The 25,651-nt window shown below is 42.5% G+C and overlaps 1 protein-coding gene across 3 annotated transcripts in view; it reads right to left on the bottom strand.

Annotated features, from left to right (window-relative positions):
* kctd7 (potassium channel tetramerization domain containing 7) overlaps window positions 1-24,332 on the bottom strand; it is a 49,706-nt gene extending 25,374 nt beyond the window's left edge. Inside the window, exons 1-4 of one of the 3 annotated variants that reach the window (XM_078548665.1) lie at window positions 23,429-24,332; window positions 11,913-12,082; window positions 9,726-9,904; window positions 467-839 (exon numbers count right to left, since the gene is read on the bottom strand). In XM_078548665.1, the coding sequence (XP_078404791.1) occupies window positions 467-839; window positions 9,726-9,904; window positions 11,913-12,082; window positions 23,429-23,554 (848 nt within the window). In that variant the 5' untranslated portion in view covers window positions 23,555-24,332. Of the gene's footprint in view, window positions 1-462; window positions 840-9,725; window positions 9,905-11,912; window positions 12,083-23,277 lie in introns of those variants that run through there. The other 2 variants (XM_078548664.1, XM_078548667.1) reach the window with 2 other exon arrangements.
* Between the last annotated feature and the right edge of the window lie 1,319 nt (window positions 24,333-25,651).

The raw sequence follows: 25,651 nt of genomic DNA on the forward strand, positions 1-25,651 counted from the left end.
ACCACCTAACTTGTGAAGGTTTCATAGTGGAGAGGAGCCTGTGCGGGGAAAAAAATGGAATTGTCTATTATCAATTTAATTATGCACAATCGTACTATAACAGACTAATTACCTGGAGAAATATGAGCAAACTATTTGACTTGTCTGATAAAAATAAATAAATGTACCACATGGTTCTGAAGTGACCATTAAGTGCAACTGCACCCTTACTCTTGACAAGAAGTCAGATTTTGCATTAACTAATCTGACTTGTCAGCATGAAAATGCTACAATATGCTAAAACTCCAGGTTACAAATGCAGCTGGCCATTCTCCTCTTGCTATAAGACACGGTTGTGGGATGTTTGCTGTTAAACACATGTACAGTTTTGCTGGTATCATTAATAAATTAAATTGCAAAACTACTCCCCTAATAACATTTTGTCAAATAAATATGGAAGCTAAAAATAATTACAAAAGTTAGTTACCACCAGGTAATCTTGAATTCATAAATTGGGCGTTTGCAGTAGTAATAGTTTATGAGATGCTTATCACAAACACCTATGCATTGGTGATCCACTGTAATTCCTCTGGCTGCTAAGTCTGTCACAATACAGTGAAGAAGGTCGTATACATCTGCAATGGCTTCCCAAGGGCCAAATGACACATCAACTTCACAGTGATGTTCGAAGAGCTTTGTATCATTCTCACTTCTGTCAAAACGCAGTGAGTTGTACAGAGGGCGTTCATATGGTGTAACGGGCATCTCCTCCTTGTAAACACAAATTTTCAACTTTGCAAATCTTGCCTTTCGTTGAATTGCTCTTTGTTTTGCAACATCAATTATCCTTTCCAAATTCTCTGTTGATGAAAGGAAACAAAAATGAACAATACTAAAAAGTATACAACTCAATTTCAATTACCTGGTGTTCCCTTACAGCTAAGAAAGGAATTATCATCACCATTGTATTCGAGGAGACGGAGAAGGAAAGAACTTGCAGTTATAATTTCCATAAGCAGTGGTTAAAACTATTTGTTAAGAAAGGGCACTCATTCCCAAACTGGTGTGACCTTTCACCTCATCCTACAGCCTTTAGACACATTACTCACATGATAAATCAAAGAGTAATATATTAACTATCTGGGAAATATAATCAGCTCGTCTTCCTGTTACAATGCTTATTTTTCAGAATTACTTGTACAAATCTAAAATCCCTAATAATGTTTGTTTCACATGTTCAAGATGTTAAATTCAAATTCCTTTGAACTTTTACTGCACCTCAGTCCCTCCCAACCACAAAGAAATCTTTAAAAAGTTCCAGAAGTTGAACTTATCTTGGCCTTTTCTGGCCTTGCTCCTGCTTGACACCAGCTTTCTCTAGTGGCTCCTGGCGACTGTGAGAAATTTGTGCATTTTGCACCATCAGATGACAACATTTAATTATTTTTGAGACACCTTTGACTTGCGGAAGGCAACCCCAAGGCCCTAGAAAGTAGTTAAGGTAGGGCTGGATGTAACTTTAAACCCCACCAGGCAAGCAAGGTTAAAATCGGCCTCTGGAGTCTCCGATATTCTCTCTGACTCCCACTGAAATGGGGTCTTTCTCTCTTACAAAGTATCTCTTGGAATCATTTTCCCAGGGTGTCAAAGGAACTCTTGGATTAATGGATTGATTTTCTGAAGCAGGAGCAGCTTTGTCACTAACAGGATTTAGTCTTGCAACATCAAACATCAAATTTGTTTCTTTTCTTTTCATTCATTCAAGTGATGTGGGCTTCGCTGGATAGGCCAGCATTTATTGCCCATCCCTAATTGCCCTTGAGAAGGTGGTGGTGAGTTGCCTTCTTGAACCGCTGCAGTCCATGTGGTGTAGATACACCCACAGTGCTGCTAGGGAGGGAGTTCCAGGATTTTGACCCAACGGCAGTGAAGGAACGGTGATATATTTCCAAGTCAGGTGAGTGGCTTGGAGGGGAATCTCCAGGTGGTGGTGTTCCCATCTATCTGCTGCCCTTGTCCTTCTAGATGGTAGTGGTCATGGGTTTGGAAGGTGCTGTCTAAAGAGCCTTGGTGAGTTCCTGCAGTGCATCTTGTAGATGGTACACACTGCTGCTGTGTGACAGTGGTGGAGGGAGTGAATGTTTATGGATAGGGTGCCAATCAAGTGGGCTGCTTTGACCTGGCTGGTGTCAAGTTTCTTGAGTGTTGTTGGAGCTGCACTCATCCAGGCAAGTGGAGAGTATTCCATCACGCTCCTGATTTGTGCCTTGTAGATGGTGGACAGGCTTTGGGGAGTCAGAAGATGAGTTATTCGCCACAGGATTCCTATCCCCTGACCTGCTCTTGTAGCCACAATATTTATATGGCTAGTCCAGTTCAGTTTCTGGTCAATGGTAACCCCCAGGATGTTGATGGTGAGGGATTCAGTGTTGGTAATGCCATTGCATGTCAAGGGGCAGTGGTTGGATTCTCTCTTGTTGGAGATGGTCATTGCCTGGCACTTGTGTGGCATGAATGTTAGTTGCCACTTGTCAGCCCAAGCCTGGATATTGTCCAGGTCTTGCTGCATTTGGGTATGGACTGCTTCATATCCAAGGAGTCACGAATGGTGTGGAACATTTTGCAATCATCAGCGAACATCCCCACTTCTCACCTTATGCTGGAGAGAAGGTCATTGATGAAGCAGCTGAAGATGGTTGGGCCTAGGGCACTGCCCTGAGGAACTCCTGCAGTGATGTTCTGGAACTGAGATGACTGCCCTCTAACAACCACAATCATCTTTCTTTGTGCTAGGTATGACACCAACCAGCAGAGAGCTTTCCCTGATTCCCGTTGAAGCCAGTTTTGCTAGGGCTCCTTGATGCCACACTCAGTCAAATGCGGTCTTGATGTCTAGGGCAGTCACTCTCACCTCACCTCTGGTGTTCAGCTCTTTAGTCCATGTTTGAACCAAGGCTGTAATGAGGTCAGGAACTGAATGACCCTGGCAGAACCCAAACTGCGCATCAGTGAGCAAATTATTGCTAAGCAAGTATCGCTTGATAGCACTGTTGTTGACCTCTTCCATCACTTTACTGATGATCAAGAGTAGACTGATGGGGTAGTATTTGGCCGGGTTGGATTTGTCCTGCTTTTTGTGTACAGGACATACCTGGGCAATTTTCCACATTGCTAGGTAGATGCCAGTGTTGTAGCTGTACTGGAACAGCTTGGCTAAGGTGCAGTAAGTTCTGGAACACAAGTCTTCGGTACTATTGCCAAAATATTGTCAGGCGCATAGCCTTTGCAGTATCCAGTGCCTTCAGTTGTTTCTTGATATCACGGGAGTGAATCGAATTGGCTGAAGACTGGCATCTGTGATGCTGGGGACCTCTGAATCTTCCTCTGAATCCTGCAATTTTACATTAATTTATTCATATTTGAACCAGAAATGGATGGTTATTATGCATTATTATAGGTGTGCTTGCTGCCCTAAGATTTGTGGATCATTATATTTATGGAAGGGATGTCAATTTTAGTTCAAACTTTCTGAAACAAACCATATTTAAGGGAAATAATCTGTACCAGAATTTATTGGACATTAGTCTTGTACACAAAATACAATGAATATTCCTCTCCCTGTTGGGTAATTTGTGAAGTTGGCACCATAAAGGGCAATGGTAGACCTCAGTGATGTAGTGGAGTGAGGTGGCATTGAGATCAACACAAGTTTGAGGCTGGTGCCGGGAGAGTGGCAGTCATGAGATCTGAACTCAGAGACAGCAATAGATTGGAGAAGTTGGGACTGTTTTCATTGGAGAAAAGAAGGCTGAGAGGAGACTTGATAGGGGTATTCAAGACCCTGAGGGATATGGACAGGGTAAATAGTGAGAAAATGTTCCCACTCAAGAGAACATCAAGAACTAGAGGGCACAGATTCAAAATAATTGGCAAAAGGGGTAAATGTAGTATGAGGAAAGTTTTTTCACCCAGAGGGTGGTTGGATCCTAGAACAAATTTCCTGAAACGGTGGTGGAGGCAGGTTCGATCAAGGTATTGAAAAGGGAAATGGATTGCCACCTGAAAAGAGAGAATCTGCAAGGTTACGTGGATAAGGCAGGGGAGTGGGACTAGGTGGAATGTTCTTTCAGAGAACCAATGCAGACTCGATGGGTCAAATGGCCTCCTTCTGCATTGTAAAGATAGATACTGTAATAGCAATGAGGCTGTTGGCAATGGTGAACAGTGGTTGGTAAAACCTCAGCAGTGACAAGAGTGCCTAGGAGGAATGGAAGTGAGTAGGTATTGGCAGCCCTGGAGTACTACTAGTGAGGCCAGTGTCCGTGGAAAGTACCAATTTTTTTTTTAAAGCCTCAATTTGTTAAATAGAAGCAAGTGGCCTGGGAGTATGTAGCAATCAGCCACATGCTCTACATATAAAAAAAATACTCAAATGAAGCAGGCACAGACAAGGCTGGAGGACATGCTCAGAAGACATTCAGTCATTTGTAAATCATGGAAGATTTTAAAAGACCATTGACCAACAAAGACCAAATTGTAAATGTGGTGAGAAGATTAAATGTGGGCCATAAAGTAGCAGTGATACTGCATTACCCTTCCAAAAATAGCAGTTAGACCTGGAAAGTAATTGACATTGTGCTTCCTTTTATAATAACTTTCTTCTTAAATGCTTTAACTGGCCTACATTAACTCATTTTATGTAAATGAAGAATTCAATGCAATACATAAATCTGTTCAATTTTATCAAAACGGATTAGAGCTAAAATGGACTAGTATTAACCTGCATCAATAGCTGAATACATCATGAACAAATAGATCCAACTTCCTGTTCAGGATCCCCATACATTGTACGGAGCCAGGTGCTTTCCCAAAGGAAGCAATAAAAATAAACAAAGGGGGCACCACCTCACATGCACACTGACAAATAATTTAGTGACAAAGTGACATGAGTAGTTGATATGTCTGGAAGCAGTCAGTTTTGATAATTTGGAGATTATGTGCAGAGACCTCAAAAAAGGAAAGGGAAGAAAATGCCCGTTTAAGAAAAAAATTACACCCTTTAAAAGGGATTTTAAAGGCACTTAACACATGGGCTTAGATTTTGCAGTGATAATGATAGTGAAGTTGTCACCATTCGCCATCACTATTTCACTGAAACTGACAGCAACTTGGGGAGTCCACACATGTGCACAATAATAATGAGATCCATGTCACTGATTCTATGTTCCTTCATTGGGTGTGCTGTTGAGGTACCCCCTAGACTCCAATCTCCATTGCAATCATGATCTGTTGAAGACTTTTACTTCTGTGCTGTTAGTCTCACAGTAAAAACCCTTGAAAAAGTCACATCTTTTTGAATATGAAAAAGTCACATCTTGTTGAAAATAGTGCATCCCATTTTTCAACTTCATCATTATGGCTAGATATCCTAATTGGTCCTGAAAAGTTAATTGCATGTTGTAGAATGTCAAATTTCACCTTTGTTATAAAAAAGTTCCACATTATAACTTTAGAGGCTTAAAGCAGAAAAGCAAGGAAGTCATGACGAACATTTAGAAAACAGTGGTTCAGCTTCAACTGGGGCATTGTACCAAATTTTGGGCACTGCACTTTAGGAAGGGTGTGAAGGCTTTATAGAGGATGCAGAAAAAAATTATGGGAATGGTTTGAGGAACGAAGGACTGGAGAAGCTGGTGTTAAATGGAGAAATGTTCCGATTCTAGACCAGATTTCCAAGTTTTTGGTAATATCCAGTTAGGGACCAATAACGTTTTGGTTAAAGTAGACAAAGTCACCTTACAGGGTTTCAATCTCATCTCCTGAGATTCTGTTCCCCTGGATTCTCACGTATGCACTCAAGCATCAACTCACAAGCACAACTTCAGCCCTTCAGCCACACTGTGCAGAACACTACTGCTCCAAAGGGGTACCTTCACCCCAATGGCTCGCAGCATGGAGCCACCAAACTTCTGCTTCCCTATTCAATTTCCAGGGCTTTCCTGAGCCCACTCTGATCGCCAGGACTTCTCCTGAGCCCTCTTTGACCACCAGGACTTCTCCTGAGCCCTCTTTGATCACCAGGGATTCTCCTGAGTCTTCGTCGATTGCCAGGGCTTCTCCTGAGCCCTCTTCACTTGAAGTCTGCTTACTGCAGTTGTTTAGTTGCTTGGAGCCTCTTTCTCTGCTCCTCTTCCTTTTTAACTTAATTGGAATCTCTTCCTGTCCCTATCCCATGTCTGGGACTCTTTCTTTTGGGACCTCTCCCTGTCCCCTCTCCTTTCAGGACCTTTCCCTGTCCCCTGCCTGGGGTTCTTGACTTCAAATGTGCTCCACTCCCAATCACATGACACAGATTTTCATGCCATTTTCCCTTTCTGTGCAGGCATGCTGGGCCTTCCTCGGTCCAAATAATTTACAATGCTGAATTGCACATGTGCAGCCCGCTTCCAGTCTGCATATGCGCAGAAATGCTGAGGTCTGCCAGGACTTGGAGTTCCCAACTGTTAGGAAATAGAGACAGTTTAAGTAAGTTATATTTGTATTTTGTGGGTGTTAAGAATGAGTTTTAGCTTTAATGTTTGAGTTTGATTTGTATTTCTGCATCTGTGTGTTAAGAAAGGTCAAATTGAGTTTTAGTTTCACTTTAAAAGTTTGCTTGCATTTCTAATGAGTTTTATGACCATAAGCTAAGTTAAACAAACAAGGTTAGAGAAAAACAGGGCTGTTGCCTAGTAACAGCGGTCCAGAGAGGTAGGTTCCCCCTCACAGACACACAGAGAAACTAAAGAAACAGCAGTTTTAAGTTTCAGTTTGAAGCCAGGACTCCAGAGAGACTGGACACTGGGCGAGGGAGCTTCAGATTTCCCAATAGAACCAAAAGGTCCCAAGGCCAAAGGATTCAGGCAGAAACAGGGGAAAGTCCCAAGCAAACCTTCTAGTCAAAGGAAGGACGGGAACCTGGAAAAGGTCCTGTTAAGCGAAGTTGAGAGTGAGGGGCAGAGAGAAAGGCTCCAGGCTTCAGATTTAAAGAAACATAAGCTGCAGGAAGTAGATTTAAAGTGAACAGCTTGCAAGAGGCAAGAGGGTCCAAAGAGACAACCGAAGGTATGTAACTCTTTGTTATGGGCACGTGAAGCAGAGATACTGTTGATGGCTGAGTTGGTGACAGAGAGTGTGTGGAAGACAGCTTGAATGCATGTGATGATGCAGGGAAGAGGAACATCGGAAGGAGAGTTTGAAACCCTGGAGGTGAACACTTGCAGAAGGCATCTGAGAGAGGGTATCGGTTTTGGGAGAAGATTCCAAGGTGAGGTCTAGGAGAGTGGAGATTGGAAACCCTCATATGAAAGACGGAGTGCAGTGAGTCTGGTTTGCTGACGGTGTGACAAGCACCTGGGGGGAGTTGAGGAGGGATCCATAGCATCTGGTTGAGGTGACATCTGTCACATGGTTTCAGAGTGCGATGTGTCTGACCACAGGATGCCTATTGGTACACAGACTGTGTACTTACTGTGGACATTAGAGTATAAGATAGCTTTTGTATAACTTGCGTTATCTTTACACATCTGTATATATCTGTAAAGGTATGGTGGTTGGTGAAGAAGTATTATAATATAGTTCATCTTTTCTTGTTTAATAAATGTTTTATTATTTTGTTAAAAGTTCATTAGCTGACACCGGTGACCCTGTTCAGCCCTCTCCATGTATCTAAAGAAACAAATAAAAGTTAGGATCTATCAAGCTGGCTTCCACTCTGGGATCAGGCTTGTCCAGGGGTAACCTCAGCTAGGATCGTAACGCCCATCTCTGCTTTTGACTTTAAGGTAAGTCTGGCTTTCATAGCAGAAGATTAAGAGAAGATTTGATAGAGGTGTTCAAAACCATGACAATTTTTGTAGAGTAAATAAGGAGAAACTGTTTTCAGTGGCAGCATGACTGGTAACCAGAGGACACGGATTTTAAAAAGCTGATTCATAAAAGAATCAGCGGCAACATTTTTTTCATGAATTGTTATGATCTGGAATGCACTGCCTTGGAAGGATAGAGGTGGCAGATTCAATGTCCAAGAGCAACACTCAAAAGATAATTGGATAAATAGTTTGAAGGGAAAAAAAATTCGAGGTATTTGGCAGGAAAAGCAGGTAAATGGGACTATTTGGATAGCTTTACCAAAAAGCTGGCATGGGCATGATGGACATAATGGCCAGCCTGCTTTTCAGCTGTATCCTTCTATGATACTTAACCAATGGGTTTAACGCGTTTACTGAACATTTTTTGCAAAATTATAAAAAAAGAAAGCTGGGGTTGTTCTCCTTAAATAGAGGGTTGAGAGACAACTTGATAGAGGTGTTCAGTATCAGGAGGGTTCTGGACAGACTAAGTGGAGAGAAACTGTTCCCATTAGCAGAAAGTTTGAGAATCAGAGGGCACAGATTTGAAGTGATTGGCAAAAGAGCCAAAAGCGACATGGGGAAAAACCTTTTTACACAGTGAGTGGTTATGATCTATAATCAATTGCCTGAAAGGGTGCTGGAAGCAGATTCAATCGTGGTCTTCAAAAGGGAATTGAATAAGTACCTGCGAAGGGAAAAAATCTGCAGGGAAGAGGCAGGAAAGTGGAACTAGCTAAACTGTTCTTGTAGAGAGCTGGCAGAGGCTCGAAGGGCCAAATGGCCTCCTTCTGTCCTGCAACCATTCTATGATTCTATTTGTAAAATAATTTTTCTAACATTTGTTTGTATTAATATTTTAGCTTTTATCCAAATCCAATCATAATCGTTTATCTCACTATCTGAAAGTGTAAATTTAAAACTCAAGAAATTAGTGGTTTTAACTTCCTAGTTTGCTGTGTGTGAATACTTCAATGTATTGTGATTGGCTGCTTATCTGTTCACTGACATCACTGCCGTTGCACACCTGAAGATCCCTTTGACTTGGTACCAAATTCAAACTGCCATTGGAGGAGGCGAAATCACGTCACAAAGGTTGTTAGACCTTTGTGGGCAACTTTCTTCAAGGTCAGTGACAAGCCTTTGCTTCGACACTGACCACAGAATCCAGCCCATGATTATGACACTAATTAAATTATCTGAGTCTTAATGGCCATTTCAAAGTTTGTTTAGCTAAGCTCAAGATTAAAACTGCAAGACAGCAGGTCCTGTGGCCAATAAAGCTGATTAACAAATAATAAATATCATTGGTCTACTACAGTTTCAGAAATTCTAAATGTATACAATGGACCAATCAAACTCAGATGGGTTTAATTCCTTCCGTGCAGTCATTTTAGCATACTCATTAACGTGTTTGCATTACTGTCTATGTTGAAGTAGTATGTAAAAAAGTGCACTAAAAGTGGACCCATAATAGAATCAATGGTCAATATTAAAATTGCGGGTTGGGGGGTGGAGGGGCTGAATTTCCATGAGGATCTCCTGCGTGTAACTTGTGGAATCTATGTTATTTTTCCAGGGTTTCTGCAAGGCATCTACCAAAGTTACAGCAGACGATTGAGAGTATCCTGCATATATTCATTCCGCTGGAACATAAATCAAACTTCATTTTGAGCCCAAATAAATTATGTTCATGTTTGTATGTTTAGGAACAAACAGAACAGCAATTGTCATTTAGCCCCTGGAGCCTATTCTGCCTTTCAATGAGATCATGACTGATTTGCAACCTATCTTCATTTAGTGGACTCTTTGTTTTTTAAAGAAAAGTTGTAAAAATGTCTGTGTAGGTAGCATTACCTTTGTAATATGGCAGTAAGTCCAAAAATGCCTTCCTGACTTTTTCACTGGCTAAGGGCTGTAATTCATCCAGACACTCAAGGAGTGGTCCAATAGAATAATACTGTGCTTCTTTGTAAACTGTTCTTACTCGCTCACGAGGTGGTAGGTCATCACTCCTTAAAAAATTGAGAATATCTCTGAAAAGAGAAGGAAGGCAATCCATTACCTCAGTCTGTCCTAATATCGATAGTATACGACTCTGGCAGACAATTAATTAATTTACATCTTCACAAAACTTCTATTGCACTTAATTTTGTCAGCTTGTCATATTGGTGTTAAATGTGGTTAAAATAACAAAATTTTGAGATTAAAACGGCAAGACAGCAGGTCCTGTGGCCAATAAAGCGGATTGTAATAAGCGCAATGTACTTCTACATACATCTTTCCTTGTCTTCACCAAAGGCTGACAATGCATTTCAGGGTATAATTCCATGGATACCAGAAGTCTTCCAGTGCCTCATCCAAATGGTCATTTCTTCAAGTATGAGGCGAGCGAGTGTGTCACAGGGACAGAAGTAGGTCAATCAACCTCTGCCATTCAAATAGGCTGATGTGCACATCAATTCCATTTACCCACCGTGATGTACCGAATAAAAATGGATTCTCTTGGTCTTGAAAATTTCAATTGACCCAGTACCCACAAACCTTTGGGAGATGGAGTTCTAGATTATACTACTATTTTCACGAAAATATGCTTCCTGATTTCACTCCTAAATGGCCTAGCTCTAATTTTAAGATTATGCCCTTGTTCAGATATCCTCCACCAGAGGAAATGGTTTCTCTGTACCTATCTATTACATTCATTTAGCTCTTTAAAAACTTCAATTAGATCATATCTAAGTTTAAGGGAATTCTAGCCAATTCTATGCAATATGGCCTGATAATTTAAACCTGTAAACTCTGCCATCTGTGAATCCGGACTGTACCCCTGCCAAGGCCAATAGAGCAAACCTGAGGTGCAGCACCCAAAACTGAATGCAATTCTCCCGATGGGATCTGACCAAGGCACTGTACAATTGAAGCATAATTTCTTCACTTTTCAGCATGCTAACTGATTGCACAGGCATTACAACAAAGCCTGGTACTGACCTCACTAAGTGTCCACTGGCATGCATTTTCCAGCAATCGTCAGTGGACCTGATGAAGAGAAAGAACTCTGCCTGGTTTACTTTTCCCTCTTGTCCCCAGGTTATTAAGGTTAATTATAATACCTTTGCTGGCATCACTGTTAGTATTGGCTAGCTCAGTAACAACCACAGATCACACTGGCACCTCTGAAGTTTGTGTGGCTCAGCGACCATGTGTTATATTTACCAAAAGAACTATCATGAGAACTATCAACCTACATTTCCCGTTGTCATCCTTATACCTAAAGGGTAGAATTTTCCCCCATCGGAGGGGTTGTTCGGGGGCGGGTGCGGGCCCAATCAGCACCCCCGATCGGGTCCGCGCTGTCATTTTATGTGGACGGGCCAATTAAGGTCCTCCCAGCGTGACGTGCGCCTGGAAGCGTTGAGTGCTCCACAGAGCTGCCTCAGGGAGATTTGCTTAAGTTCCAAAAATTTTAATTAAAAAAAAAAAATTTTAAGACATGTCCCCTCATGTGACAGTGTCACATGAGCTGGGACGTGTCAATAAACTTTAATGAAAACATTTATTTAATTTATAAACCCTTCATGAAACCTCATCCTGCCCGTGGATGAGGTTCCATGAAAAATGCGAAGGCCACCTGGGCTTTTCATCTGCCCGCCAACCTTAAGGCTGGACAGGCAGCTTTCTCAAATTAGTTCATTAATGGCCTTAACAGGCTGACTCGGCTGCGTGCCTGCCGAACTGAAAATCTAAATGATGCGCGGTGACGTTGGGACACATGCCTGACATCATCCTGCGTCATTTTACACCTCGGCAAGCGAGCCCCGCCCCCGCTCGCCGAGCTGAAGATTCAGCCCAGTGTTACTGACAAATTTTTTCAAATGTAATTTTTAAAATTTACATTATATTGCTACAGCATTTTGTACATTGTTCAATTCACGTTATTTAGTTATTTGTATCTGGCACTTCTATATTGAATATATCGAGCAATACTACAGTTGTTAGTGCTGTTCTTTAACAAAATATTTTAAAAACAATGATATCATTACCTACCCAAAGTAGGTCCCATCTCTGTCAATAAAGAATCGCCCCTCAGAATCTGTAGGAATACGATGTCGGCCACTGAACATTGCTGCTAGCATAGTGTCTTCATAGCGTCTCAAAGTGGACAGTCTTGTGGTAAAATATATGCCTCCTACATTCAGCGGAACTACCTCTGGAAACTACAGAGGCAAAGAGGAAGACTGTTGGAAAACACTTCAACTATCCCGATAGATTTTTTTCTGAGCTGCCATGATTATTTTATTTAATGCTCATTGACTATTGTTATAATTATTTCTGTAACGTGAATATGACTTGCTTATTACGAGGGTGAGGGAAAGAAACAATTTACTCTGTTGCCGAATACATTGCCACTTTCAAACTATCCACTCATCTGCTGCACTTTCCAATATAGCTGGTTCCATATGGTATGTTTTGGGTAGAATCATCCTAGATTTGCACTAACGGTGGTAACAAAAGGACGTTTTACCCGCCAGCCGCAATGGTGGATTTTGGCGCAGTATCGTCCCATTCCCACCTCATTAATTATGCAGCCACAGGAAACACGCCATCTCGCTGGCAGGGCAGCCTCCAATTTGCCCACACACCGTTACCTCACTGCTTCTTTGATCAGGGCGCCATACTTAAACTGCAGCCACGTGCACACTTCTCAATGCTAGCAGCCTAGAAGGGCACCAGTGAAGACATGGCACCAAAAGCTAAGAAGAGTGCAGCCCCCCCCAATTCAGTGATGCATCCCTGGGATGTCTTCTGGACACTGTGGTGGCCCACTGTGATGTCCTTTATCCCCGCTCTGGCCGCAGGAGGCCCATCAGTGTCACCACTCCAGCTTGGGAGGCATTGTCAGAGGTGGTCAGTGTTAATGCTGCACTCAAGCAGTCGGCCGTCCAGTGCAGAAAACGGGTGGATGATCTCATCCGTGCCACCAGGATAAGGCAACCATCTCATTACTCTAAACTCACACATTCACCAGGCCGTCACACATTCACTGGCATCTCACTCACAGCCAGCTCAAATGACATCACCACTCAGTCTCTCGCACACACCTTCACATCTTCTGGCCTTATATCCTCTGCAGGCTGCCCCCTCGGCCCTCACCATCTTGAGGCCACTTAAACAGATCAACATGTGCCCCCACACACACCCTGCTCCCCCTTCCCCAATACAGCCCTTGCCCTGCAGCCTCTTCCCTTGCCTGAGGCTACATTTCTCCCTTGCCCAAGCAAGCCCTAGCCCTGCAGCTGTTAAAAAGCTACCCCCGCCTTATGGTTGATCTGCTAGGTACAGACCTGCCCGTGAGCACCCCCCCAAAAAGTGATGTGGTGCTGCCTGTGAAGCCGGGTGCTAATGACTGCAAGCGCTGCTTGAAGAAAGGGAGGCAAACAAACTTCGAAGTCCCAATCAAAGTGCAGCTCACCAGGTGCACATTGCTCACGTACAGTTGTGAGACACGTTGGTGTGCAATTATGCCGATGTGCCCGGGTGATCCAGCGTGGGGGGATGATTCTGGCAAGGGGTTATAATGAGATGCTAAAGTATTGAAATTAGGTTCCTGAAGTGTGGCAGTGGGAAACATGGCCCGCCATTGACAGATGAAGTGGACGATCGCAAACTGGTTTCACAACAGTGTAAAACTGATTTTTGGCCTTCTCACCATATTGTCTACTCATGCCCACCATGGTGCCCAATGCCAATGGGGGCAGAAAATTCCAGCCCTAATCTGACAAAATATCAACTTATTTATGATCAAGGCAATACAGCAATAATGTAACTTTTGACCGAATAAGCTGAGAACAATTCAGATATTGTTCATCAACATATTTTTCTTACAGTAAAGCAAATAAAATGTGAAGATATAAGCTGCCTCAGTTTGTATTGGATTCTCCAATGAGATTTTCAAGGAAAATAGCCAGAAATGATGTTTAGTTAAAAAAAAATTAGAAATATGTTCAAATTTACTAGGAAAAACTTTCAGAAATACAATCACTGCCATAGCAACTCAAGCTGGATCACAGTATGGCTGTATGGATTTATCCATAAGCAAAGATTTGCCATTTTTCTTACATAAAGATAGAAAAAGAATGACCAAAAAAAAGTCTGACAGACACAGAGATTGGGATTTTACTGACTCCCGGGTAGCGGTTAGGAGGACAGGCAACAGATAAATTAGTGGGGAGCTGCATCAGAAGGGCTGTCCAATGCAGTCCCACTACCACATCATTTTATCAGTGGCAGAAATGGCATCAGCTTGGCTGGGAGGTCCCCCGCCTCCACTCCCACATTCGGAGGCGGACGGCCAACTTAAATAATTATAAACCCAACTGATGGTCCTTTTCCCTGGCTGATGGCATTTCTGGCTTACTGGAGGGGGGGGGGGGGGGGGGGGGGGGGGGGGGGATGCGGTAGGGGGGCATCGATTCTGGAGGCTCCTTAGCCCCTCCAGTCACTGGGGCATGACTGCCTGGTCCCCGTGGAAAAGTGATTTGCCTTCCTCCCCTGTGAGGGTACCTCAAAATGGAAGTTTCCTTGCAGCCTCAGTAATAGGCATCTCTCTCGGTGGCACTGCTGAGGCTGCAGAGCAGCCAGCCCTTTAACTGGGCAATGGGCCCAGATTCTGTATGCCTTTTTAACCATTCTTTCAACCTGTCCTCCCACCTTCAATAATTTGTGCACATATACTGCCAGGTCTTTCTGTTCCTGCACCTACTTTAGAATTGTATCCTTTAGTTCCTATCGCCTCTCCTCTTTCTTCCTACCAAATTGGATCCCCCCACACTTCTCTTCATTAGATTTCATCTGCCAAGAGTCCACCCATTCACCAACCTGTCTATGTCCTCTTGAAGTCTACCAGTATCCTTTTCAGAGTTCACAATACTAATGAATTTTGTGTCATCTGCAAATTTTGAAATTGTGCCCTGTACACCCACATATAAGTCATTAGTATAGATCAAGAAAAGCCGTGATCCTAATAACAACATCTGGGGAATCGCACTGTATACTTTCTTCCAGTCCAATAAACAATTCACCACTGCTCTCGGTTTCCTCTTGTGCTGACAATTTCGTGTCCATGCTGTCAATGTCCCTTTTATTCCATGGTCTTCAATTATTCTGGCAAGCCTACTACATGTCACTCTATCAAATGCCTTTCAGAAGACTCTATACAACACATCAACCATAATACCCTCATCAACTTTGTTACTTTATCAAAACTTCAATCAAGTTTGTCAAGCATGATTTGCCTTTAACAAATCTGTGCTGGTTTTCCTTAATTAATCTACTCTTGACTACATGACTGTTAATTTTGTCTTGGATTATTGTTTTAAAATGCTTTCCCACCACTGAGGTTAAACTGACTAGCTTGTAGTTGCTGGGTCAATCTTTTTGTACCCTTTTGTGAACAAGGTTGTAAGATTTATAATTCTCCAGTCCTCTGGCACCATCCTGTACCTAAGGAGGATTGAGAGATTATGGTCAGTGGTTCCACAATTTTTACCATTACTTCCTTCAGCATCCTCTGATGCATCCTATCCAGTTCTGGTGACTTATCAAATATAAGTAGAGCCAACCTTTCCAATACCTCTTCCTCATCAATTTTTAGTCCATTAAGTATCTCAACTACCCCCTTACTATGACGTGGGCATCATCTTCCTCCTCAGTAAAAACAAAAGCAAAGTGCTCATATAGCACCTCGCTAGAACTCTCTCCTTAAACCCTTCCACCATGCTACCTTTCAGTGTACCTTTAAAAGTCTCTTTGAAGTCTCTCAGTGTAACTATACTTTGTCATTACAACTCCATTTGGTTTGAGTTGAGAAACAAGAAAGGTATGACCACGCTACTGGGAGTATTCTATAGGCCAGGGGCGGGCAACCTACGGCCCGTGGGCCAGATCTGGCCCATTGCTGAATTTCATCTGGCCTGCAGAAAGATTTCTAACAATTAAAATGAGCTCGAATGTTTTGTGTAGGGTCTGAATACAATACTAGATCTTTCTATTGCCTAAATGACTTTTTTGTTGTTGTCTCAGATGCTATTTATACTGAGATCTGTACAAACTCATCATGACAGTATGAGGACTCGAAACGTCAACTCTTTTCTTCTCCGCCGATGCTGCCAGACCTGCTGAGTTTTTCCAGGTAATTCTGTTTTTGTTTTGGATTTCCAGCATCCGCAGTAGTTTTTTGTTTTTATGACAGTATGATTGCTCATTTGTCTCTGTAACTGACCACGATGGTACGTGAAAACAATTAAGTCCTGGGTGAACTTTGGGACAGTGTTAGACTTTTGGGTTGGGAAACTTGCCATCTAATTTAAACAAAAGAATGACACCAGGAATGCTGAGAAACATTATCTTTGACTATGGTTGCTGTTCTGTGGGAAGAGCTCAAATCAGCAGGCTGCAAGTTGACAATGCAGTTTTATGTACTAAAGCTCCACCCACACTGTTGAATTTGTGTGTGCAGCTGATTTTGTCAATGTGTAAATGGCCCATGATAAGAAAAATGTTCCCCACTCCGGCCTTCAAATAGTGAGAGCGAGGGATAGAGGAGCAAATCTGCAGGGAAATGACAGACATGTTCAGGATTATAGAGTGATGATATTGGGGTACTTTAGCTAACCCAATATCGATTAGGGTAACATTTGAGTGAAGGGAATGGAGAGGGAGGAATTTATGAAAGACATTCAGGAGAACTTCCTTGACCAATGTGTTCTCGGTCCAACTGGGAAAGAGGCATTGCTGGATCTGGTGCTGGGGAATGAGGTGGTCCAAGAGGCTGCAGGAGAACACATGAGTAAGAATGATCATAATTTCATAAGTTTTAGACTAGTGGTGGAGAAGAGCAAGGAACATTCTAAAGTGGAACTCTTAAATTAGAAGAGGGCTAACTTCAATTGGGTGAGAAGGGATCTAGCTAAAATGGAACCAAAGACTGACAAGAAAAACTGTAACAGAACAATGGGTGATCTTTAAGGAGAATATGCTTCAGGTACCGGTTAGGTAAATTCCAACAATGGTGAAAGCTAGGGGGAAAAAATCAGCACCCTTTGCATGCTGAGGGAGTTATAGAATATGGTGGAACAAGAGGCTGTATGATGCATGTCAGGTAAATTCTTTAAGTGAGAACAAATATAAGTTAAGGGGGGTGGTGAAGAGGAAAATAAGACTGGCAAAGAGAGAATATGAGAATAAATGGCAGTTAACATCAAAAGGAACCCAAAAATCTACCAGCATGAAAATTGTAAGTGGGTTGTAAGAGGTGGGATGGGGCCAATTAGGGATAAAGAGGTTGATATGTGCAAGGCTAGAATACTTAATGAGTATTTTGTATCAGTGTTTACCAAGGGCGAGGATGTTGAAAAAAATATCAATAGAAGATAATCTTCAGACATTTGAGAGCCGCAAGACATGGACAAACTTTGCAGACATACTATTCACTGTTTAACTGACTTTGGCAGCCTTGCTCTTCCAATGTGAAAAATCAGTCCAGAGCTTTTAAAAAAAGGATTAATTATACTTGAAAAAATGGTTGTAACCACCAGCTGAACAACAAATTTGAATCAGAAGACCTGTGTCCCAATCCAGTAGATATTACATTCCTCTGCTCTGTATTAAACTGTTTCCTCCCTTTCCAGACAGAGGCTGCAAGTCAGACGGTCAATAACAAGAGGGTGGGTTAGGGAGCCAGGGGGGATCATTCCAAAATGGCGCTGATCGGGTCATGTGGCCCTATGTCAGACCAATGGGAAACTACAAAAGGAATCTCATGATGGTACTGGGGTAGAGACTGAATCAATCAGGCACTCGCTGAGCAACAGAGCAAATTCGAGATGAGCTGAAACAAAACCTTGATGTTGTTTGAAACCCATGTCCCTCCCTCCTCCGAGTGCTGCCACCTGCTCTCTGATTCCCTCCCTCTGTGAAGCTCTTCATGGCCAAGGCTGCACCTGACTATTTACTGCCTTCTAATGCACGATGTAATGGGTTCACAGCTCAAGGAATGAGCCGTACTGTAAAAAAACTGCATGTGGCTCACAAGCCGTGGTTTGGCCACCCCTGCACTATTTAATTAGATTTGAATCTACCCACCTACCCACCTTAGCTCTATATCCTTGCCTAACAAAAATCTCTCAATCTTAGGTTTTAAAATTTTTAATTGACTTAGCCGCAACAATTTTTTGTGGGGGCGAGAGTTCTAGATTCCCACTGTTCTTTGCATTCAAAAGTGCATCCTGACATCATGCAATAGGCCGAGTTCTAATATGAAATTATACCCCTTTTATTCTGGACTCTCCTACCACAGGAAATAGTTTCTTTCTATCCACCTTTTCAGATCCTTTAATTATCTTAAACACCTCAATTAAATCACTTACAATCTTCTATATTCAAAGGAATACATGCCAGACTATGTAACCTATTGTGTGTTGCATGTCCAGTAGGTCTCACAAAGATGTTCTGAGTCTTGTATGGTTGAATGTTAAGTGTTTATTGATAACATATAACTATGCACATATATACAGGGCATAACCCAAGCTATGCGCTAACTCCATGCTTGCTTCTACACAGGTGTCTGTCCAGTCCATAACTGACTCTAGTTTCAGGTCATGTGTCTCTTTACATCAAACCGTGGGCGGTACTGTTTCCCCGTCCCACATTAATCCTTGCTATGCCAGATACCCTTATAACATCTCCCCGCAGGTCTTTACCCAAAGTATTTACATTACAATCGTGCTACACCTTCACTCCCACCTCGTACCCCGCTCCCTTTTAAGTCTCTGACTTTATAAATTCAGACAGTCTGGAGGCTTGACAATTCTTGCCGATCTTGTTCTGATCACATTTGGAGGAGGGGTAGGCTCTGCTTTTTGAGGAACCTTTGTCAATTCAGAGTTTGAGTTGTAGTCTCTGTTTCTGGCACTTGGTTGTCATCTTCTGATACTCTCTTTACACTCCTTGGAGTGGAGCTTTTCTTTGTCAACTCTCCATCTTGTCCCCATTCTTTCTGGAGAGAGCGTTCACTCTGTTCATTTGTGGTACGAACCCAGTTTTTCTTTTTCCATATCATCCACCATGATCTTTGTAGTTGATGGTGTCTCTCCCTGTCGTTGGATGCTGTTTCATCAGTGGGTTCACCTTGCAGTTTGGTTTTTATCATGACCCTGTGCTCTTTCATGTATCTCCATGCCTGACTGAGGTGTGCTCTGGTGAGTTGCTAGTTCCTTGCATCGTCTTGCAGCTTTGGGCGTTGGCTGAAGGTTGCATTATCTATGTCGCGGTATTTACAGATAGTGTGACAGCAAGCGTTGGTGCCTGGGGTTGGGGCTCATTCTTCTGTTGCTGGTCATTTTCCTGTGTGTCTTCCACTCGAGGTACAATGGTAATTGTCTGAAGGTTTGACTGGCCTGACCAAAGAGGGAGTTCTACGGCTTGAAAAGAAATTGGACAAACTGGTTCTGTGAAGGGTGAAGACAATTCAGAGCTGAAGTCCCAGTCGAGAGTTTCTTTACTGGTGGGCCTCTTGCTAACATGCAGTTCTGTGTAGTGGATGACAGAGGTTGTCTTGACAACATCTGCCATTTTAAAAAGGTTAAGGGCAACACAGGCACCTCTGCTCAAAAGAGAAATAGATTGGTTTTACATGACGTACATGACTTTGAATTTCTGCTTGTTGCCATACCTTAGTGGTTCTAGGATCATGCCTATGACCAGAAGTCGGATTCCTCCAGGCCTGTAGAGTGGGTTTGTCTGTCGTTCATAACCAGAGGTCTCTCAGTCACAGTTCCTTATCCGAGAGGACCACAACACTGGCTTCCGTGTCCAATTTGAAGTTGGTGAGGTGTCCATTTACCAAGTTGTTCACATTTCAAAAAGAGAATCCAGGATCCTTGACCTCACCCAAGAAGCACGGTTGGGTCTCTTCCTGGTGTGTTACCTCAATTTCATGGATTGTCTTGGGATCCTCTGCCCACCTGGGTGTATTAGCTTTGCACAGCTTTCCAAAGTGTCCCAGGCGGTTGCCATTGAAACACTGCACTGAGATTGCTGGACATTGCTCTCGTCTGTGAGGTCGTTTGGCTCCACAGCACTGTCATGGTCACCTATCCTCTTGTGGCCGGCTTGGGTATTGCCTTCCTTGGCCTGGAGTCTCTTTGCCCCTTTGTTGCTTTACTAGCTGGACAGTTGAGATTGTTCTTTACCATGGCTTCCTTTCACCATGTAAAATGGATCGGTGCTGTTGGCGGATTTCAGGCTGTCTGACTACTTGGACGGCCTTTTCTAAAGTCAGATCTTCCTTGGCCTGAAAGGACATTGGCAGCCAATCTGACAACAATTCTGTCCCTTATGAGTTATGACAAGATCACTGTAGTCACAGCCTTCAGCAAATCTGCATAATTTGTATATAAAAGAGTCAATCGGTTCTTGAGGCTATTGGACATGTTTGTTGAATTTCGCTCTCTCTAAAATGTTGCTGTTTCTGAGATTAAAATATGTATCGAATGATTTTAGAACTTCATATTTATCTGAAGATTTGATTATTCCTTGCCTCATAATAATATCATCAGCTATCGGACTGACTGAATAAAAGTAGTGTATTCACTTGTCTTTTTATCTAATCCTGAAGCTATCATGTATCTTAAGAATCTTTTCAATCCAAGTCCCCAATTTTGTGTTTGGTCTGGCTGTTGGGTCAGTCCAAATTAGTCTGGTAATGTTGATTTGTTGTCCATGGTTGCTATAAAGTTCAGGTGAGTACAGCTTTGAATACTGTGCCGGTTTTAAAGATGGTGCCACAGAAACTGTTTTTTTCAAAGAATCTTCCTGTGCTTGTTACGTTTTGGTGGGGTCCTGCGGTGAACTCTTTGGGTTTTAGTTTTTTGCAGCGATTTGTTAAATCAATGATTTGGGGCGTTCCCTGCGATATCGGGGGATTTTTGGACATTTTACAATCAATTCTCAGCTTCGACTGAGGTTTTTAAACCTTCTGCTTCTTCTTTTTCTACAACGAGCTCAGCTGCCATGTGGTATGGCACTGATTCTGAACCTGGGCTAGCTGTGGTGCTTTCAGAAACTGGCCTTTCTGACATTTTTATAGCACTTTTTAAACTAGTCCTTGTATAGAACTGAATTTCATGCTCACCCCTGCTAGGCCCTTTGACTCTGCACTCTGTGGGCATTTACAATGGACTTCCACAAGATCTTGTGGAATCCTCAGCTGCACAGTGGAGCTTTTTCTAAGTCTTTCTGCTTCCAATTCTGCAATGGAGCTTCTTTCACGCAATCTCCCTCTGCGTCTTCATTTCAGGTGGTTTCAATCTGGTCAGAACGCTGCTCCTTTAAGTTTTCAGCTTTTGAACTTCTGCTCCAGCTTCTCTGATGTTCTGGGTTTTTCCATTAGCTGCCACCATGTTGTATGTTCAGTAGGTCTCACAAAGTGATTCTGAGTTTTGTACGGTTGAACATTAAGAGTTTATTGTTAACTCATAGCTATGTACATATATACAGAGTATAGCCCAAGCTATGAGCTAACTCCATGCTTACTTCCACACACGTCTCTGTCCAGTCCACAACTGACTCCAGTTTCAGGTCATTAGTCTTTTTACATCACACTATGGGCGATATTGTTTTCCAGTCCTACATTTACCCTTATACTGCACAACCTATCCTCATAATTTAACACTTTTAGTAATAGTACAATTCTTGAGTCTGCGCTGATGCCCTCCAACAGCAATACATCCTTCCTGAAGTACATGCTCAGAACTGAATGCAGTACACCAGATGAGGTCTCACTCGAACTCTGAACAGCTGTAACCTAACTTTTATCCCTTTGTATTCCAGCTCCTTTGAGGTAAAGGCCAATATTTTATTTGCCTTTTTAACTGTTATTTGCATGTGTCCATTTGCTTTCAGAGATTTCTGTACTTGGACCCCTAAATCTCTCTGCTCCTCCACAGTTCCTAGCTTCTCACCATTTGGAAAATATTCTAATTTACTTTCCTATGTTCAAAGTGCACAACTACACACTTCCCTACATGGAATTCCATTTACCACAGTTGTCCCAACTCACCTAATCTATCAATGTCATTTTACAACTTTCTGATCCCATTGTACTATTTACTGTGCCACCTAACTTAGTGTTGCCAGCTAATTTGGATATACAGCTCTCTATTCCTTCATCTAAGGCATTTATAGATATAGAGAAAAGCTAAGTCCAATGTAAAGATCCATGCTGAACACTTCTAGTCACATCCTGCCAATTTGAGTACATGCTCGCTATTCCTGTATTTTATTTCCTACCTCATAAACAATTCCCCACCCATGTAAAGAGGTTGCTTCCAATTCCATGCCCTCTCATTTGTATTAACAGGGTCATATGTGGAAGCATATCAACTGCCTTCTGGAAGTCCATATAAACAATAGCTATAAATACTCCCTTATCTTGTTAGCTACCTCCCAGAAAACTCAACTAGATCTGTTGGAAATAACTTTCCCATTACAATTCCATACTGACTCTCTGAACTGTTCATTTTCGTTTATTTGTTCACTCTGTCCCTAAGACCAGGTTCTAGTAACTTCTCCACAACAGATATTCAACCAATTGGCCTATAGTTTCCTATTTTGTCACTCCTATCCTTCTTAACTAATGGAGTGACATTGGCTATTTATAAATCCAAGTAGACAATTCCTGAATCCTAACTTTTGGAAGATCACAATCTGGCACCTACAATTTCCACACTTCTTTTAATATCAATTATTTTGGATAAATAATATATTGTGGCAGCATATGTTTCCTATAAACTTTATAAATTCTAAGCACAAACTCTTTAAAAAAATCTGTTGCATGACCAAATTTCTGTCATGGTATTAACAGTTTCCATACATAAAGTTAATAGCTAATGATCCTCATTAACACGACGAAGTGAAAACCTTATCAGTTCGGTATTGGAGTTGGTGCTTCCACCGGGTATTCTCTTTGGAAACTGTGGTCTGCCCTGCCCAAAAACCGATTCTATTTCATAATTGTAACATTCACAACTGGTTCAAAGGCACATTCATCAACGGAGATAAGGACAATTTAACTAAGTTAAAAATATTAAACAGTTTTTTTTAAAACATTCACAGTCACCACATGACAATAATTGCACATGGATAACAGTTGTTTAGTAAACCAATTTCGGGTCAACTGAGCTGATGAGAATCTAGACTGACGTTGGGGGGGAGGCGGCACATCCAATGGTGAAGCAACATCGCCCAACTGTTTTCACACAGAAGAACGAAGAGATAACTGGGCCAGTAAGGGACGGGCTTTATCTCAACAACAGCACGGAGGTGGTTGCTGTTTATGTGAAACGTCTTCTACCTGTGGAGCCTGATCCATCCTGGACGAAGACGTGTAATTGCAGAGGGATGCATTTCACTGGAGACCCCTCAGCACTAAAAGAATGCGGATTAGTGGAGTCCGCACAGGCGCCGCTAGATCAACCGCTTCTACAATGCAGCATCGCCCTCACCTCTTGCACAGTCAGTGTATTTGCAGGTCGGTTGGCAGCTGGCTTCCTAACGCCGTCTTTTGAATCGGAGCCCGACATTGTATCATCCGACTGTTCGCTTCCCTTGTGTCCTGAAATAACCACCATCACTCTCGCCTTGTGCAGTGTAAAAAGCTAATGTTGCAAAAAAAAAACTAAAAAGGAGAAAGTTACTTCCTAATGGTTGCAGCTCATCTTGCAATGCCCCACCTCCTCTGTGCCCACATCGACGGTGGTACCAGATTCCGGCTGTATTCGCGGTTTTGTGTGCAGTGGGATTCCTATAATACTGTGTTAACCCGCTGGATGTGTACCGCGCAGTCGCAGTCTCACCATCAACCCTTCACCGTCTCGCGTTTCATGTACGGTGCTGCCCTGGGAAGAACCTTAAAGCTGCAGTGCATCTCAGGAAGCAACCACTGCAATATTATCAATAACATACAGCTTTTTCTTTGACTGCCCGGCCCCAAACACATTCTATTCAAAATCTTCGTGGTTGCCTAGATCCATATATTTTTGCTTGGTAGGGGTGTCAAGGGATATGGAACTAAGGCAGGTAAATGATGTATAGGCCAGGCTCAAGGGACTAAATGGCCTACTACTATTTCTGTTACTATATGGTGTACATTGGTTTTGCCAGACCCTATATTTGCAACTTCCTTCAGCATCAAGCCACATCCCATGCCCTTCGGCCTATCTGACTGACCTCCCTCTATCAGTGGCAGTGTTCAGCTATTGCTCAGTGATAGCACACTTGCCTTTAAGTCAGAAGGTTGCAGGTTCAAGCCCTGCTCCAAAGACTTGAGAATATCATCTAGGCTGGCGCTGTGCAGTAGTGAGGGAATGCTAAACTGCCAAAGGTGCAGTCTTGTAGATGAGAGGTTAAACTGAGGCACTATTTGCCCTCTCACTATTAAGAGAAAGCCTAATATCCTGGCCACTATTTATCCCTCAGTCAAATCTGAAACCAATCATCTGGTCACTTATTTCACTGCTTTTTTATGGAAGTTTACGGTGCACAAATTGGTTGCCATGTTTCCTACATTACAAAAGTGACTAAACTTCAGAGTGCCTAATTGGCTATAAAACACTGTGGAATGTCCTGAGGCTGTAAAAGATGCAGTATAAATACGAACATACGAACAAGGAGCAGGAATAGGCTATTCGGCCCCTCAAGCCTGCTCCACCATTTAATAAGATCATGGCTGATCTGATAGTAACCTCAAATCTGCATCCCACCACGTTAGAACTCCCAACTATGCTACCACCATGCTTTAAAAACCTCCTTAAAGTAACTTAATTTGACCTTACTCTTAGTCATCTTAACTCTCCCACAGTCACTGCATTTCTATCTAAAGTGGTTTGGAACATTTTATACCTTGAAGACGATGTACTAGTACAAGTTGTTTTTTCAGTCCTCTGTGACCACAATATATTTTCTCCTGTCTGGCTTGGATCCAAACCTAGCCAGTCTGGTTAGCTCACAGCCCACTTCCCAGCCCACTGCCTCATGACATGAGTTTGGAATATGAAAGGTACTTTATACTGTATTCATCAACTGTATGTGAAACTACAGTGATAAATACAGTATAAATGCATATAGTGACAATAACCAGGTTATTGCTGGCAATAGGTGTGAAAGCCAGGATTCGGGTTGGGTGGGTTTTACCAGCTGGGAACAAGTCTTATTTTGGGCACTTTTAAATAAATTTCTCTTAGCTGATTAGGACACATCTTGCACTCAATAGAGAAACTAAATGTGAACAATAAGATAAATCTACTGTTAAAAAAACCTGAACCAATCATTTGAAATTGGTTCTTTTTTTATTCATTTACTGGATGCGGGCGTCACTGGCTCGGCCAGCATTTATTGCCCATCCCTAATTGCCCTTGTGAAGGTGGTGATGAGCTGCCTTCTTGAACCACTTCAGTCCATATGGTGTAGGTATACGGACAGTGCTGTTAGGGAGGGAGTTCCATGACTTTGACCCAGAAACAGTGAAGGAACGGCGATATATTTCCAAGTCAGGACGGTGAGTGGCTTGGAGGGGAACTTCCAGGTGTTGGTGTTCCCATGTATCTGCTGCCCTTATCCTAGATGGTAGTGGTCATGCATTTGGAAGATGCTGCCTAAGGAGCCTTGGTGAGTTTCTGCAGTGCATCTTGTAGATGGTACACACTGCTGCTCCTGTTCAAGTGGGCTGC

This window comes from Cetorhinus maximus, chromosome 9 (genome assembly GCF_964194155.1).
Source record: "Cetorhinus maximus chromosome 9, sCetMax3.hap1.1, whole genome shotgun sequence".
NCBI classification, from domain to species: Eukaryota; Metazoa; Chordata; class Chondrichthyes; order Lamniformes; family Cetorhinidae; genus Cetorhinus; species Cetorhinus maximus.